Source organism: Adiantum capillus-veneris, chromosome 10 (assembly GCF_014529385.1).
Source record: "Adiantum capillus-veneris isolate H3 chromosome 10, ASM1452938v2, whole genome shotgun sequence".
Classification (NCBI taxonomy): Eukaryota; Viridiplantae; Streptophyta; class Polypodiopsida; order Polypodiales; family Pteridaceae; genus Adiantum; species Adiantum capillus-veneris.
This window is the reverse complement of record NC_140940.1, coordinates 148,837,503-148,854,391: the sequence shown is the minus strand read 5'-3', so window position 1 is coordinate 148,854,391 and position 16,889 is coordinate 148,837,503. Positions and strand designations below refer to the sequence as shown.

Here is a 16,889-nt window from a genome sequence, read left to right as displayed (position 1 = left end):
ATAAGGGTTTGGTTGAATGTCATATGGAAATCCGTATTTGCATTTGCCATTGTTGTTGTGCACATGACATGCATCGCGACATACATGCATTTGCTTCTTGAGAATGAGCTCGTGAAGTGTGCTTGCATGTGTGTCATTTGCAAGTGCAACAGAGATATGAGCAAAAAACTATGATGTTGTTTGTTTGATGTCGTTCTCATCCACCCATAGAATGACATGGGCATGGAGGGATCCCTTGTTTTGGATCTCATACCGCACAAGGTGGTGATGAATTCGGTCCAAGATTTGGCTTTCTTGTAAGATGCAGTAATTCATAAACTGTTTTAGTCTATTGTGGAAGAACAATGCGCATTCAACTGGGCAATCTTTCTAAAAGAACTCGGGGTTGAATATTAGAATTATACTCTCGTTTGTGCGGACCTCATTCCATTTTTGTGGCGGTCACTTCATCAACTATGAATGTAATAAATATGTTTGGTAAACCCCATGCATCAACCATGATGCTCAAGTCCTTTAATGAACGTCTATGCGAGGATGGACTTCCAACAACAATTGTCCTTGAAAGGTTGAAGAAAAATATGTTCCTTATGGCTTCCTCGTTGCTTGCATTCTTGTGTGCTCTTTTATACTTGTCAATATCTCTCTGTAGAACGGTAGTTTGTGATTAAAATTGCCTGCTTCATCTGGTACATTAGAAGGAGATATGGCTTGTATAATGTATACAAAGAGAATAGAGTGTGGATTCTCTTTTGCAGTAGTCTCTGAATCGAATCTGTCCATTGTACTGACCATGTCCATAGGGAAAAAAGAACGGAAAAATAGTCTTACGCTTTTGTGGTATCTTTGAACTCTGACATCCGGCTAGGCAAGCCATTGTACATGAAGGAAGCAACATGACTGAGAAGCATATCTTTGTTGCAAAGTTGTATGGAGCAAAATCCATCAGGTCAAAGGGTTGTAGCTCTAAATGGAAATGGATCATTTGGCCTAGAATCTCTTTCAGCAATATGCACAATCCTATTCTTTTGTGTGATTGTTCGGCCATGCACTTATATCTTTGCAATGTGAGATTGTTCTTGATGCTGAAAGATAGGACATCTGAAATGGTTGAGGTGGACAGTTTATGAGTTGTAGAGTGTAGGCTAGTATCACTTGACCAAGATATCAATGGGTTATCTAGCAAACAACGACCTCCGCTCTAGTAATCCTCATGCTACTGCATGTGTAGTTTTTGTCACACTGATCGATACATCTATAATGCTAAGCAACTATGTATGTAGTTGTCATGCATAGAGTATCCGTTGTATGTAGTCAGGTGCATGGATGACAACATATCTTGGATGGGAAAGTGAGGACAGCAGGAGTTTCTATTTCATTTGCCTGACAACCTCGTTAATCGCTATATGTGAGGTCTGCTGCTGCGCCGCAAGAGGGACATATTTCTAGATTGTGAGCAAGAATGTCACATTGCATGCTCCAATCTCTATACACTATAATAATTTCAAATTATGACCTAGCACATGGATGGTGAGCTAGTTTCAACTTGGTTGCAGTTCGTTCCCTAGCTTTTTGACGCTTGGATTGTAATCTTGTAGGCCTTGAGAACTTCATACTCACACCTAGTATGGTATCAATTATTTAGAGCTAAAGTAAAGATGCACAAGGTGCATTCACTACTGTAATATACCACATGCATTCACTACTATAATACAACACATGTATTGGCTAGGAGCTGTATGCAAAGAGTTGCGTGTGTAACTAACATGTGCAGATGTTGATTGACATCTAGTGTGTAGTTCTAAAAACAAGATCCAAGTAAACTAAAGCAAAGGAAGTAACGTGAAAAGTTCTAAAACAAGCAAAAGGATAAAGCATCAATAAAATGCAACAAGAAATGAGGTTCTTTATTGACTTGCAGTGCTACACTAGTGCTTTTTGACAGTCCAATCTATAGGTCAATATATGAGTCAAGCTACAAAAAAGCAATGTGAATAGTTAAACATATTGTCTTGCAATGAAACATCACAGACTGAAAGTGCAAAGTATACAGTGCACATCATGCAGAGTGACATACAAAAGTATCATGGAGAGCTGGCACTATGGTCTCTCCAAAAAGTTATAGGAAACGAAATTCGTGTCCTGCCCCGTACTATTTATGTGTTGTGCCAAGCAAACGCATGCGCATAGGAAATTGGATGCAAATAACGGACCTTCCAATATTGTCGAGTTGGAGTCATGCTTGTGCGATCAGGATGTCCAATGTTGTGAATATATGTCCTCTTGCCATACACAAAACACACATTAAGACAAATATAGAAAATGTAGGATATTGATTAAGCTTAAAGAGAGGCAAATGTAACTTTATGTTCTATGTCAAAGGTCCATTACATAAATAATTATGGATGCTTTTCTACAAGCATGTTGCAAAGCATACTTGTATTTAGTTAAAATTTGATTAGGGAAAATTGGCTTGCCTATGCCATTGTGGTCGAGGCTTTGTCTATAAGAATTCTTTCTTGCCAGGGTCCCTAAATTTTATGTGTGTGTGTGTGTGTGTGTGTGTGTGTGTGTGTTCGAGGCCGCTAATTTCTCACCACAACATTTGAGAGGCATAATATCTAGACCATGCTATGGATGGTATAGATGAAGGATGTATTGTCTTCTGGGTGATTACACTTATAGCCTTGAAAGCTCTCAATAGGGTATATCCTTGTACATTGAACTATTTGACTGTCCAGTCTCCTCCTGCTCTTCGACTTTGCAATGCACACTCTTTGTGTGCAAGGCGAAAGAATTGGAGTTGCCCATGCTTATCGGCTCCTCTAACCTTATAATTCATTTGTTCAGACACCCATGTTGATTGGCTCCTCTATCCTAGCTCTTTTATTTCATTTGTTCAGACACCCGATGCCACAACCTCTCATCATGTCGACATTCAAATGGCTAGGGACAAAGATCTTGTGTTTGAGTGACCAAATGCAAATGACGGGCCCAATGCTTTGTTGGAGCAAATCATAGTTGAAGTATCATAAATAATAAAGAACTCTTTTGTGTTTTTTACTTTGAATTGTTTGGTAATAAAATTTTTTCTTGTGTTGAAAAATAAGTTTAAACCCTTCTACTTGGACGACTGATCTATATAGACTCGTTTACTTTTTTTTCTCAAGCTCAAGGAGTATGTTTTTAAAAAAAAAACCAATGAAGCCATTTTTTTTAAAAAAAACTTAGTGAAACGCTCTATGGAGGACTTAGTGAAAGCACTTCTCAGCCTCTGAGCCTGAGGAGGGTGCTAACGTTGAGTGCATTGGAAGCCTCTTCATTGTGCATTTCCTTGCCAATTCCTCAAATCGTCCCACATTCCGCGCTCCCCTCGCCACATTTGATGATGTCTATGGAGACTACACTGGCATCACTTTCATCGACCTTGGCCCAAATTTGAGGTTCCTTCGCCAGCTATGCATGTGTGATCTCTTAAACTCACGTCGGCTCCAACCATTCAAGCCCATAAGAGATGAGGAGGTTGGGGTGCTTCTACAATCGATTCACTCTGATGCCAGTGAATGTGCAAAGAGTCCAAACATGGAATAACATAGGGTTAAAGTCCTTGGTTTTCTTTTTCTTAAGTAGACCAAACATGTCATGGATGTATTTATCGATCTCTCGAACCCAAGGAATTGGTCGAAGCAAATGCACTATGAGCTAAAAGAAGCTGCTCGTGTTCACGTTGATTTTTGAGTCTTAAAAGCACTAGGGTTGGAGGATCTATCCTAGGGCTAGATCCCTCAAGAGAGGAAATCTTGTCCTTAATCATCCTCCTCCTATTTGCCCTTGTCTCCCTAGCCTTGGACCTAAATTTTATCCTTGGATTATCTTCATGAATTTGGGTGTTTCCAATGTGCTCTCGAAAATACAATTGTTCCTAGCCTTCCAAACTTGATGGAAATAGCAATATCTCACAATTTGTGTGGTGATGAGTAGTGCTTGACTCTTGAAAACCTTCCCTCTCAAGAAGAGATCATTCTTGCAAAATCCCATTTTCTAGGTTTTCAAGATCCATTTGCAGATTTTACCAGCTAGGCCACAAATCATCGGGCATTCCTTAAAAAGGTGAGAAAGGTCTTTACTAGCCAACCTGCATTGTGGACATCTGTTTGGGCCAATTCCCCCAATAGGTACCTTTACCCCAGTTGGTATGGCTCCCCATAGAATCTTCCATATGAATACCTTCATCTTATGTGTACATGGTGGGCTCCAAATATTCCTCGTAATTATCTCCCACCTTAACTTTAGTCAGTGTACATCCCACTGCTTATTAAGCAAAGAGAACCATACCTTCGAGTACATTAGTGTATAGTACACTTCCTTGGTTTGGGGTTTAAAGAAGTGTCTGTTCTGAGGCCATTTCTAAGCTTTCCATTGGAACTCAGATTCACAGTCCGATAAACACTTCTCATTTACCTACTCTAGACCTTTGCTGATTAGCATCAATTCTATCCCATTCAGGTTATATTGGAGAGCCAACTGTTCCTTTCCTTTCTAATCACAATTCTTGTCATCATCTAGTTTGATACCTTTGTTATTAATTTTCCTAGCCACCTCTCTCCAAAAAGGGGTAAGCAAGATGCTTCCAGCCTTGGAGAGCTCAGTGGACCAGTGAGTTATGGAATTATGAAAGTACCTGAGCACCTCTCCCCATTCCAAGGACTTCGTTGCCTTGTTGCATTTTTGAGCAAGTTCGCCTGCCATACCCCCAAGTTTAAGGGCGGCCCATGGAGTGGCAAGTAGCTTAACGTGCACTTCAAGCCCTTTCCACTAATCACCTTCTGAGCATAACTTAGAGTTATCTAAATTATCTATCATAGACTTAGCCATAATAGCCCAAGCTTGACCCTGTTTAGCAAGTGCCACCACAAGCTTGACGCATTGGGCTTCTGCATGAATGTTAGGGTTAAGAATCCTGAGACCACCTTGCTTCATAGTCTAGCAATGGTCTCCCATTTAGTCCACTGCCATGGCATTGAGTCTTTTGTGTTGTTCTTCCATAGGAACCTCTTGACTAGTTTCAAGAACTCTTTCGAGTTGCATCCGACAAGCTTAAGCAACGGCTTATTGAAGGCTAAATAAGGGAATAGGAAGGAAGTAATGACCTTTATTCTGCTCGGGAAAGGAAGGAGCACAAACTCCCACCTTCGCATCTTGTTCTTCACTTTGTCCATCACCCATAGGAATCTTTGCTTGTGGGTTACATCTATCCCCAAAGGGGCTCCCATGTGCCAAAAAATGCTCCCTATAGTTACAATCTCCCTTGTCCACATTGATGGATTGAGAGAGTCATTTTGAGAGAGAGAGATCAATCTCGACTTTTCAATGTTACACTTTGACCTTGATGCCAAAGCAAACGTTTGCACAATTTTGTAAAGCCTTCCTAAGGACTTGTGGGCATGCTTTGAGAAAGAGCATGGAGTCATCCGCAAAGAGATTCGCTAGAAGTTGCTCGTTGTTAGCACTATCTTCAAGTAAGGTCATTACAGGATGGAATCAGATGGCAAACATCAAAGGGGCAGCCTTGCTTGATAGATCTTTTAACCTCGAAGGCCCCCACAATCCTTTCATTGAAGAGAAGCTCCGATTCGCTATCGACACAAAGAGTGCTGACCACTCAACACATACGAGGCTCAAAGCCTAGTGCCTTCATAACATCTTCAATAAACGACCATGTAATCCATTGCTGCCAGTATGTTGTCATAGATTGACCTTCCCTTGATAAATCCTTGCTGGTGAGGAGTGAGGACTTTGTCTAGGTGGGGGAGAGTTTGAGGGCTTGGTGATAATTTTATACGCAATTGACATCATCTTAACACTAGTTTTGTAAAAAATCAACCACTTTTATGGCTTTTTGAGACTTTTGTAAAAAAACTATCAATACTATGTTAGTTATCTAAATAAAAAATGGTTTCAAGGAATTATGACCAACAGTCAATTTATGAGTTGATAAAAAATAGTGAAGAGCTAAATAAAGGTCTAAAGGTGTCTTTCCATTGCCATCTTCTACAACTAATTTGCGAAAGAACAAATTTCTTTTATTTTCTTTTGACAGTAAATAAAATCATTGTTAAGGAGGCCTAAACTTCTTTGGAAAATCCTTCAAGGTATGTGATAGATGTAACAAGCTTTTTTAGCCCGTATTTAAGGACTGCCAACATTTTTTACTTCTCCAAGTTATGTAGTGAAGTGCAGTTTTACGTAAAATCTACTAATTTTAGAAAAGTAGAATATTTTATTTTTAAGATTTTTATGTAAACTATGTATTTAGAAACCTTTTTCATATCTTGAACCCATAATTAATAAGTTTCATGAGATTTTGATGTCATATACAAAAGTTATGTTTCATTTACTAGAATATTGATGTGAGCCATTTTTATGGCTCATTACAAGTATAGTGTTAATCGGGCGCCAATGCTGTAGATGAAAGTCAACTTCTTCTTAACAGACATCTTCCAAGCCTTGCATGCAAACTTCTTATAAGTGAAAGATCTGACCGTGTCTTTTACAATAAATCCAGTTGTTTTAATAGATCTCAAGATTTTTTAAATTGAGTAGCAATCAACGCTCGCAGCTGCAGCTGCAACTCCCCCGCCCCCACCCTTAAGTGCCTTCATTTTTCCATGCCCAGATTCAAGTAGAGTAGCAAGCCTCTTCCCGCTTTTTTTTTCCTACACGTCGCATCCTCCTCCTACTTGTCCCTCATTAGTTAGCTCTGCTCTTTTTCCCGCTCGTGATTTCTACTGCACAAAGAAGGCAGTGGGACTGTGCCTCCCTCCTTGCCCCACATGGTCCAAGCCGGCCACACCCATTCCACCAAGTAGCCTCTTCAGATCGAAACCTACAGAGGGAACACTCTCGACTGTCGTTGTCGGGGATGGGGATCAACGCTCTGCATCTTGGAGCTGAGCACATTGAGAAGCAAGCGGAAGTGCTCATAGCCTACTGTGTATGGTGCCACAAAAAAGAAAAAAGAACAAGGGCAAAAGATATGTACGTTGTAGGAGCTCTATTGTTGCACACATAATCAAGATCATATTGTGTGTGTGTGTGTGTGTGTGTGTGTGTGTGTGTGAGAGAGAGAGAGAGAGAGAGAGAGAGAGAGAGAGAGAGCTCTTACTCGATGCTTCAGAAGCCAAGGTGCAGAACGTTTTCAGAACCCCCGGTTGTTAACAAACTTGCTTTTCAAAGGTGTCGTTACTTGGTGAAGCTTTCCCAGGCGACGTTTTTTTTTCAACGTTTTTATTATTATTTTAAAGCATCCACCACGTGGTGGCTTGTGCGTCTAGATAGTGCAAAAAAAGAGCCTTAGACTCGCCAAGTAAATAGCTAGTACATGTCCTAAGATCATAGAGGTTTTGACCTATAGATGCTCTTTTTGGTCACACCCCTTTGGTAAGAGCTTTGAAGGGGTAGGGAATGGTTGCCTATTGAACATTCCCGTTAATCATGGGCGACCGACAGAGGCCGGGAGCCCTGATTATGGGAATGGTCAATAGGCAACCATTCTTGATTGTCAATGGTCTTAGGGGAGGGGGGCCGACAGTGGGGCTTTGACAGCAACATTGTGCGACAAAAGGGCTCTGACAACGCTTTATGTGCTGACGTGTCAATTATTCCTATGTTGGAGTTTGATTATGAGTGCTGAGGTGTCAACACCTCAACCCATTCCCTCAGCTGACGTGCCAACAAGCGACTAGAGCCTCAAGTACGTGCTGTGCATCTAATGACTGCAGTAAAAATTCCGGCCGAGAAAGTGTAGCAGGGTTACAACTCACAATCGCTGCCCCCCCGACCCAAGACCTTGACAGACCAGTAATTTAATGAGTGGTTGATTTTTCTTGCATGTTTCTTTTACATGTTAAACATGTAATACATAGCTACTTCTGTGCGTCATTTGTCGAAAAAGGGCACCTTTATGCTTTAATAACGTTTCTAGTTCAAAATTTTCATCAAACTCCGAGCATGTATGATGCAAAATTCTCAATTTTCTCTATCTCCAATAGATTTATGTTAAAAGTAGATCCCAAAATGTGATGCAATTCCTTGGTTTTGGGCTGTAGATGCACTTATGAATTTTGAGCACAACCCTTCGGTAAGAGCTTTGAAAGACTAATAATTTGCTTCTTTATTTTAAAATTTTGTTTGCTATTTATAGCAAACATGATGACTGGGCATTCCGTCAATTAAAGGCGTAACACGACTACTTCGAACTGCAAAATTCTATGAAATTTGTCCAAAAAACAAACACAAACACAAAAATGCTTTACTAATACTTCCAAAGTTGAAAGATCATGATGAAAGTCCTAGCATGTAGGTTTGAAGTTCTCATCTCATAACCTCCTCATAGTAGGCACAGATCATTAAAAAAAATTGTAGTACAAAACATTAGCAGGAAAACAGGAGGCTTGCTTGCCTGATTTTAAAGCTTTAAATCAGAGGTAGTTGCAAATGCAGAATGTTTGTCAATTCAGTGAGCATGTTGAAATGGCAAGCAAGCCCTACTCTATCCACAAGAACCGAGTGATTGCTAAAAAACAATGTGCATCAACAGCAATACATGATCTCTCTCTCTCTCTCTCTCTCTCTCTCTCTCTCTCTCTCTCTCTCTCAATGATGCATCGTTTGAACCAACTCACAACTGACATACTCACTACCAACAAACGAATCTGTCCAATCTGAGAAGGCCAAGACCTTTCTAGGCGGCCCCAAATAGAAATTAGTGAATGAAACTTCTCAATCACCTACCTGAGAGCTGCAAATTTAAGGATTTACAGAAGTTACAGTTTTGTACCACCATTACTGGGTAAAAATTATGTGGGTACTCGCCAATCCAGATATAGTGGCTTTTCTTCTGGGGATTGCAAATTGCCAATCGGGATATAATGGCTTTTCTTCTGAGGCTAGTCCCAATCCCAGCAAGTGATGCACTCAATGGGAGGCATTGAAGAATTCTTGCATACTTCACTCCCCCATACTCTTTACCAATATATTGAGCAGCAAGATATGTGCTGCAGAGAACAATGCTCAATCAGCTACTCTCTTATCAGTATACAATAGGCTTGCATGCCACAATGGTACTTGAAAGGACATGCATTTTTTCTCGAGTGATGCTAGGCAAAGCCTGCAAAATAATGCACCGGTTCAGAGCTTAATGCCTTACAAAAGAAACCAAAATAGAGGATCAACGCATTAAAACAATATACTTCTGATGCCATTGTAAGCCTGAACCTTTAAAAAATTGCTCCTCTCCACTGAACCCGCTCATGTCAGAGGTGATGTTTCGGACACACCACTGGAACATAAAATACCACGAGGCAAACGCACATCTATAAGGCGCCCACTATCTCACTGCCTAGATGCGGTGCTCAACACCCTTCCACTTGAATCTTCATGTCTTGATTCAAATCGATAAAACATGCAGAGCTCAGGTAATTCTTGACTAGCCTCCGCCTACATCACGCAGCGTGAAAACAACCTTCAACCATATCCATTCACTTGAATTTTCAAGTCTGAGTCACTAACATCCTTCTTGAAATCCGTAAAACCAGCACATTCACCCAACTCTTGAACAGCCTCAGCTACATAATCTAGCCTGAGTGCAACCTCCATCAACAACGTGGCAAATGTCCCCACAGATAGAGCACTCGCACTCTTCACAATTCTTACTCTTTGCCCCAATAAAGGCTCCCTTGCATAATCAAGTTGATCTCTAGGCCTCAAAGGCCAAGTGTATGTCCTTTTCAAACATTGCGACTCTTCCCAATCGTTAGAACACTTCTCGTGGCCGCAACTCAGTTCCAAGTTATCAATCGAGCGTAATTGAGACCCCATGCTATGCACATTTCTCAGCATTGTGACCTCCGGAATCACACTCACAGCGACATTTCCTTTAGCATCTTCTAAACATCCTTCCTCGTCCCGAACAAGTAAATATGAGCAATAGTAAAGGCTCTCTTGTAACCGTTCAATTGCATGCTCAACACCTTTCAGAAGTGTTGCAGGATTGCCCTTCTGCATGTCTTCTATTTGCTTTCCTAATTCTCTCAAAAGACATGCACACTCTACACCAACTGCACGGATTTCCTCGTGGAACAATTTGCGCACCTTCAAGGGAGCCTGTGACCAAACAAGAAGTTATTAGTTAGTTCGACAAATCTCTCTCTCTCTCTCTCTCTCTCTCTCTCTCTCTCTCTACCTGAATGCCTGACTGCAAGCACCCATGTAAGGCCACGACTGAGTATGTGCAATGTCGCAATACCGCACCGACTTTCACATAAAGATGCCATGGGTACTTCACTACTTTGAATCGGCCATGAGGAGGCTCCCAGCTTGCAAAGCCAGCCTGCATCACACAGAGATCAATCACATCTCTCCAATCAGTCCCGAAGATAGTGAGCGAGCGTAATCAACATCAATAAGAACGCAAAAAGAAAATTACTAAAGACTCTTCTTTGCTTGCAGACATCAGGGTTGGCCTATATCTTTTGTAAAAGGGATCCTCCACAATCTTTTCCATGAATACCTTTGACGGGAATCTTTCAAGAACCGACCCTTGGAGGTACTCATTCACGCACACTGCAAGAGAAAAAATGTCAATGGCATCTGAATGCAGCCATGGAGACAAGGGAAATACTATGCACATATATGCAGACGTATGCTACAGATTTACACGAATGTTAAGTACATGTATGACAGTGTGTGTGCGGGCGCGCGTGCCCTTTTCCAAGCAACCTACTCAATGAGGACCCAATGTGTATGTTTTCAAGATCTTGTGCATGGACTAAAAGCGTATACAGATGATACCAACAAAAATTACCACTATTGTACGCTTGTGTGCGAGTGTCATACAAGTGCCTAGTATATGCAGAGATGCATACAGTAGAAAAACACACACACACATATACACACACACACACACATCTATCTATATATATATATATATATATATATATATATATATATAGAGAGAGAGAGAGAGAGAGAGAGAGAGAGAGAGACCTTCAAGGGAGAGACCTTCTCTCTCTCTCTCTCTCTCTCTATATATATATATATATATATATATATATATATATATATATATATATATATATATAGAGAGAGAGAGAGAGAGAGAGAGAGAGACCTTCAAGGGAATCTGCGACACTGAAGAAGTTGGTGACGAGGGAGTGGTGGAGTTCGTTGCCCGCCCAGCAGGGGAGGACGAAGACATTTACAGAGACGCCGATGAAGGCACCCAGCAGAATGACCCAGAAGCGATTGATGGCGGTGCCGAGCGGGTCGCCCTCGCGGTACTCGGCCACCATGATGAGGCTGAACGTCAACAGGAAGGAGCGAAACCCAAACTCGTACGACTTGAGACTGGGCCATAGCTTCGCGAAGGTCACCACCCCACCTGCACAAGCGCAAACACATCCCCTGCTTCGTTAGGCCAGGCCTTCTGTGTCGCTTCAACTGCTCGAAGTAAGGGAAAATTACCAAAATACCTTTGAAATTTCTGGAAATTCTCAAAATACCCTCTATTTTAAATATGCTCAAAATACCCTTGAACCTTCTTTACCTAGATTGCTTCCATTTTTACAAAATTAAAAGGTATTCCTAATGGCTTCAAAAAACTTAAAAGGTATTCCTAATTCAAAGATTCTTTCAACAACAACAAAAATGATGCGCTAATCTATAGCAGATAGCAACAGACTAGCACGTAGCAACATGCAATGACGAAGCACAATAGTATTATCTACTAACATAATATGGCGGAAGGGGGAGCCCTTTACACGTGTCGCAATCTGCAACTTGAAAGCTAAAGTCCAAAACAAAAACAAACCCCTTTGCACGCGATAAAGAGGGAGAGAGGGGGAGAGAGAGAGGCGGCCGGCTATACTAGTACATTTTAATATCAAAAGGACACACACACACAGAGGACACTTCGAAGAGAAAAGAATGCTAAAGAGAAAATAAAAGAGAAGAAAAACACCTCTTTATATGGATACAAAAGTTTCTGCGATTTTCCAGCTTCGTATGCCTTTTCACTTTCCACCTTCATATGTCTTTTGACTTTTCACTTTCATCTGTCTTTTTATTTCTTAAATTCACACTTCACTTATGCACTTAATATGTTTTGAAAGAATTTTTATTTTTCTAAGATTAGAGAGACCTGTTTTAATCTTTCTATCGGTCCAAATGTATTAGATGGAATCTTTGTTAGAGTTCTACAAATTAAATTGCACCACCCCCAACGGCCCCCCTCCTCCTGGTTGCGACGATGAGACCATCGCCTCCAGCAGTCTGTACATACAGACAACCACTTTCCTACATACTTTCTCTCTCCTTGTACACCATGACGACACGAGCAACTGCTTGTTGAGTGTGCAAGTCTACATATAAAAAAATATTTGTTTTACTGTCGCCTTATGCCGCCACCAAACACCTCTTGCTACCTCCGCTTGGCACTCCATGCCGACCAACAGTGTTGGTTCTCTCTCTGTCGTGTCTGCCTCGTCCGATAGATAGCAAAGAGAGGCCCCTCCTTTTTTTTTTGCTCAATTCCACATCGTGTGCCTTGTCCCTATGGCCCTGCATTCATCTGCCCGCGCATCCAAGAGGCCTCAGAGATGTATCCGAAAAGCTGCAGCAAGAGACTTGAACAATCCCAAGATGCCTCAAAGATCTATCCCACGATGAGCACGCGCGCGCACGCACACACACACACACACCCTCTGGTGTTGAAGATCTCGTCCTTCTGCTCCAAGACCTGCCTTTCCTCCCCTCACCTCACCTTCGACATCTATCTTTCCTCCCCTCCCCTCCCCTCCTTGGGTGTGAGCTCCTGCCAACCCTCTCTCCTTCTTAGATAGTATGCGAACCGCCTGCGAGAGGGAGGGACGATCTCCTGCACACGAGCATGGCAGAGAGAGAGAGAGAGAGAGAGAGAGAGAGAGAGAGGGAGGGGGGGGGGCGGGGGGCGGGGTGGCAGAGTGAGATCCCAAATTGGGAAGAGAGAGAGATGCCCAAGTATGGCCTCCACTTGGAGTGCCTCTCTCCTTTCTCACTTTCCTATGAAGCTTATCGGGCATCTTCTCAAGATTCTCTCTACTTACGCATTGAAAATGATTTGACTTCCCCTCGTGTGTGTGTGTGTGTGTGTGTGTGTGTGTGTGTCTCTCTCTCTAGAATTCTAAACTCATGAGGTATATCTTTAAGGCTAGTCCTTTGGGGTCTCTTGGGATTGTTGCTAGGACGTTAATATCTTCTTCTCTCTCTCATAATAAAATAAAAACTAATTACAAAGCAGACTCTAAACGAATTTTCAACCGATTTTGTCTTTGGGTTTCGACAATAAATGATTAACATTGTGTGGCCGATGGTTTGACAGCATTAGACAGGTCACAAAATCAGTTGACAAATAAGCCCTACCATAGGATAGCCTAGTCCAAGTAGTAGCAACAAATCAAAATTAAGATGGCTTACCAATAGTGAAAACAATAAATCCGACGAGAATTGGGTGACCTACCCCTGAGCCGCTCTTCTCGGCCAATTCACTCGCCACGATTGCCAGCAGCCCCGCCAGCAGAGTTCCCACTCCTCTGTTCAGCCCCTTGCTCAACGTCGCCCCTGCGTGCCCATCCGCACATGATCAGCTTCTTCAACTTCAAATTTACCACTTGCATACATAACATAAACAAAGCCAGTTGCAAGGATATTCAAGTCCTTTTGATGGTCTAGTTTGATATAGGTAATTAAAATTCTGATAGCACGCAATGAATGCCTTACCTATAGTGTATTCGAAGACGACAATGACCGTCATGATGGCCCACACAGCATGGCTGCCAAGCTGAGCATAGGATGCATGCACCAGCACCAACAAGAAGGCCAATACCAGAGCGAATCCCATCTTCAAAGCATGGATTGTCTTCATTGTATCCTTCAGCACTACATCCAGCGCCCTGCTGCGTAGCAAGGATGCAGCCACAGCAACTTGACTCATCGTCAATTTCCCCATGCGGCCAATGCGGCGGAAAATTGCAAACTTCCTTCGTCCGTCATGATTGCTGCCATCAATATAGTGCTCTAAAAGTGGTGCAAGCTGTGTGTCATTGCAATTAATTACAGGTTCAATCTGTGTTATGGTTCCCATTGAGGCAAAATCACGTTGATTTCAGAGGCACCGTATCATATCATGTTGAGATGCGCGCACTGTGCAGATGGGTGTCCTGTGTGCAAGGCGAGGGAGGATTATGACCAGAAAACGCAACAAAATTATATGATAGAAAGGTGTTTTTCAGGGGGCTTTAATTTGCTGCTTTTTGTGGGATCAAGGGCTGTGATCATGAAAAGTGTGTGGCAGGTAAAAGCAAAAAGAGTGTGAGCTTTGAAGGAAGCAGAGGGGGAGTACGTAGTACAGCTCTCTCTCTCTCTCTCTCTCTCTCTGGCAGCTAATAAAGTCGTGGCTTTAGTCGCCGCTGTGAAAGAGACGACACAGTACGCGATGGCCGTACGTAAGTACGAGAAGGTACAGTGCTGCACGCCTACGTCACCGTTGATGGTGCTGGATAGCCTGGATTAAAGTGCGGCTTCATATAACAAGGAAGCTGGGGACGATCATGAGTCATGAGTCATGACCAACAATTTACAAACACAGACAAAATACAGGAATTTCAAAGGCACGGGCAGCTATAGGCTATGTATAAATATTCAACGTACCTTGACAGAAGATAGAAAGAGATGTCGACCCCCCTTCCGCGAATGTTCATGCAATGTGCATGCCGATTGTTTTTCAGCTGCTGCAGAGATCAGATGTCGTAGGCCTCTCTCTCTCTCTCTCTCTCTCTCTCTGTCGCTGTCTTTCTCTCTCAAAGAACCGTGGGCTGCTGATGCATGCCAAGTAGAACAGGCAGTTTTGGGGCTGCTAGGGGGTGGGTGGCATGAGCTCTCTTCTCATCTGTGTTTCTTCCAACTTCCCGGCCCCCTTCTTTGAGGACGTAGCAGCCTACTACTATCCCCCGCTTCCAGGAGATTCGGGGCGCATACGCCGCACGCTTTGGCTCGTGTGTTACACAATCACACAAAACTGAGAGAAAGCGCGCTAACTTTAGAAGCCTTACCTTTCTCTAAACCTTTACTTTAATTAACGGACTCTTTCCAACGCTCAATTTAGACCTTCTCCTATAGCCTGACAACTTGTAGCAGCAAAGGAGTCCTACGTGGCAAATACATTCCACCCCCAACGTCTTCATCGTAGAGGTAAAATTCTTGACAGTCACTCTGGCGTTTCCAAGTTCTCAGCAAAAATTCTTGGATGGCCACTAGGTGAAGTTTTGGCTACACGAGGTTTTGCATAGCTTGGAATTTCATAGGTACTTGCCAGAGCCTCTTCATGCACATGATTGCCTTATCTTCATCAAAATTGCTCTCTACCTGTGTTGCTCGCAGTTGGAATTTCAAGTTGTGATGGCAAACATCATGTGAATTCCTCCTTTGAAGGGTTTGACGCAGCAACATACATAACTCGGTTTCTCTTCTTGCTACAATCAGTTTTCCTTTACATGTGCCCATCCTCTCAAAGGATACCCACGTGCTCAAGAAAATTAGCCGCTGTGGCAATTTCAGTTGATGCACGACATGAAGATTCGTTTTTGCAGCATCTAAATCCTTGAAAGTAGGATCAAGCATGTAGCTGAATGCAACAACATCTATTTTGCTGGTTAAAGGATAAATTATTATTGGAAAAATTGCTCACATGCGCAAGAAGAACTACCAGCTGTTTGCTTCTTGGTTTCGATCATGGGAGCATTAGGAAAATTCTTATTTATGTGTGTACCCTTTGAGAAGGTGTGTGTGTGTGTGTGTGTGTGTGTGTGTGTGTGTGTGTGTGTGTGTGTGTGAGAGAGAGAGAGAGAGAGAGAGAGAGAGAGAGAGAGAGAGAGAGAGAGGAGATACAAGGCCTATCCATTGGCACGCATGCTTGCAAGAGAGAGACAAAGTGATAAAAGAAGAAGAAGAAGAAGTAGTGAAGAGGAACATTTTTAACCTTCTAGGAAAGGGAGAAGAAAAAGAAGCGAAGAGAGAATTTAAAGAGAGAGAGAGAGAGAGAGAGAGAGAGAGAGAGAGAGAGAGAGAGAGAGGACGAAGAAGAAGAAGAGCATTTTAACATCGTAGGAAACTATCCCAAGAGACCTTAAAGATCTATCCAACGAGGAGAGTTGAACTTTTAGGGCCAAAAGGAAGAGGGAGAGAGCGTTTTAAGGAAAAGGAGAAAGAGAGAGGTAAACTGCCTCTGACAAGTAGTGCATAAGTTTGGGCTAGGCAAGCCAAAAATAAACACTATAATATACTTTTTAAAACAGAGGAAGAGCCCACCCACCAAGGGGTTGCATGGCTTGCAAGACAAGTAGCCTTTGCGCTAGTTAAGCATTCTTGTTGATCAAAATTGCATATAAAAAGTCACAATACACCCTCTCTATTGTAGAGTGTGTGGTGTGCAAAGTAACAAGGTGAGTATCCACGCATTGTGAGGTTCTTGATTAACATATGTGCACAAGAAGATGATGAAGAATCCATAATTACAGACCGAGGAAGACTATGACCTCAATGACCTCACTGAAAATGATTTTGTTTATCTAGACGATGAGGGTAGAGGCTTAGCCTTAGGAATGCCACCCGGTCTATATAATATTCTCTTCCCTTGATTTCATAAGTGGTGACAAATAGGTAGGTTAGGGGTCTAGATTTTGTTTTGACTTGTTTTCCATGAATTTTTGGACTTTTCACACTAACATGCCTCCTGGAGGTATAGTGCCTTGTTGCTTGATATTGTTGTGTTGGAACTTGAGAGAACTTATATGGATCTC

General features: G+C 42.2%; 1 protein-coding gene across 3 annotated transcripts; it reads right to left on the bottom strand.

The window, feature by feature from the left end:
• Nucleotides 1–8,418: 8,418 nt before the first annotated feature.
• On the bottom strand, nt 8,419–15,177 carry LOC147449842 (aluminum-activated malate transporter 9-like). 3 transcript variants are annotated; one of them, XM_086522205.1, is made up of 8 exons: nt 13,813–14,643; nt 13,510–13,653; nt 11,168–11,437; nt 10,484–10,620; nt 10,241–10,387; nt 9,541–10,161; nt 9,249–9,337; nt 8,419–9,166 (listed from the first exon to the last, which is right to left on the bottom strand). In XM_086522205.1, exons 1-8 carry the CDS (start codon nt 14,174–14,176, stop codon nt 9,070–9,072), a joined length of 1,869 nt encoding a protein of 622 aa, XP_086378331.1. In that variant the 5' UTR covers nt 14,177–14,643; the 3' UTR covers nt 8,419–9,069. The 3 variants fall into 3 exon arrangements, with proteins under 3 accessions (XP_086378331.1, XP_086378328.1, XP_086378329.1); XM_086522202.1 differs by lacking the exons at nt 8,419–9,166; nt 9,249–9,337 and adding an exon at nt 14,743–15,177 and having other exon boundaries at nt 9,352–10,161; nt 13,813–14,252; XM_086522203.1 differs by lacking the exons at nt 8,419–9,166; nt 9,249–9,337 and having other exon boundaries at nt 9,352–10,161; nt 10,568–10,620; nt 13,813–14,627.
• Between the last annotated feature and the right edge of the window lie 1,712 nt (nt 15,178–16,889).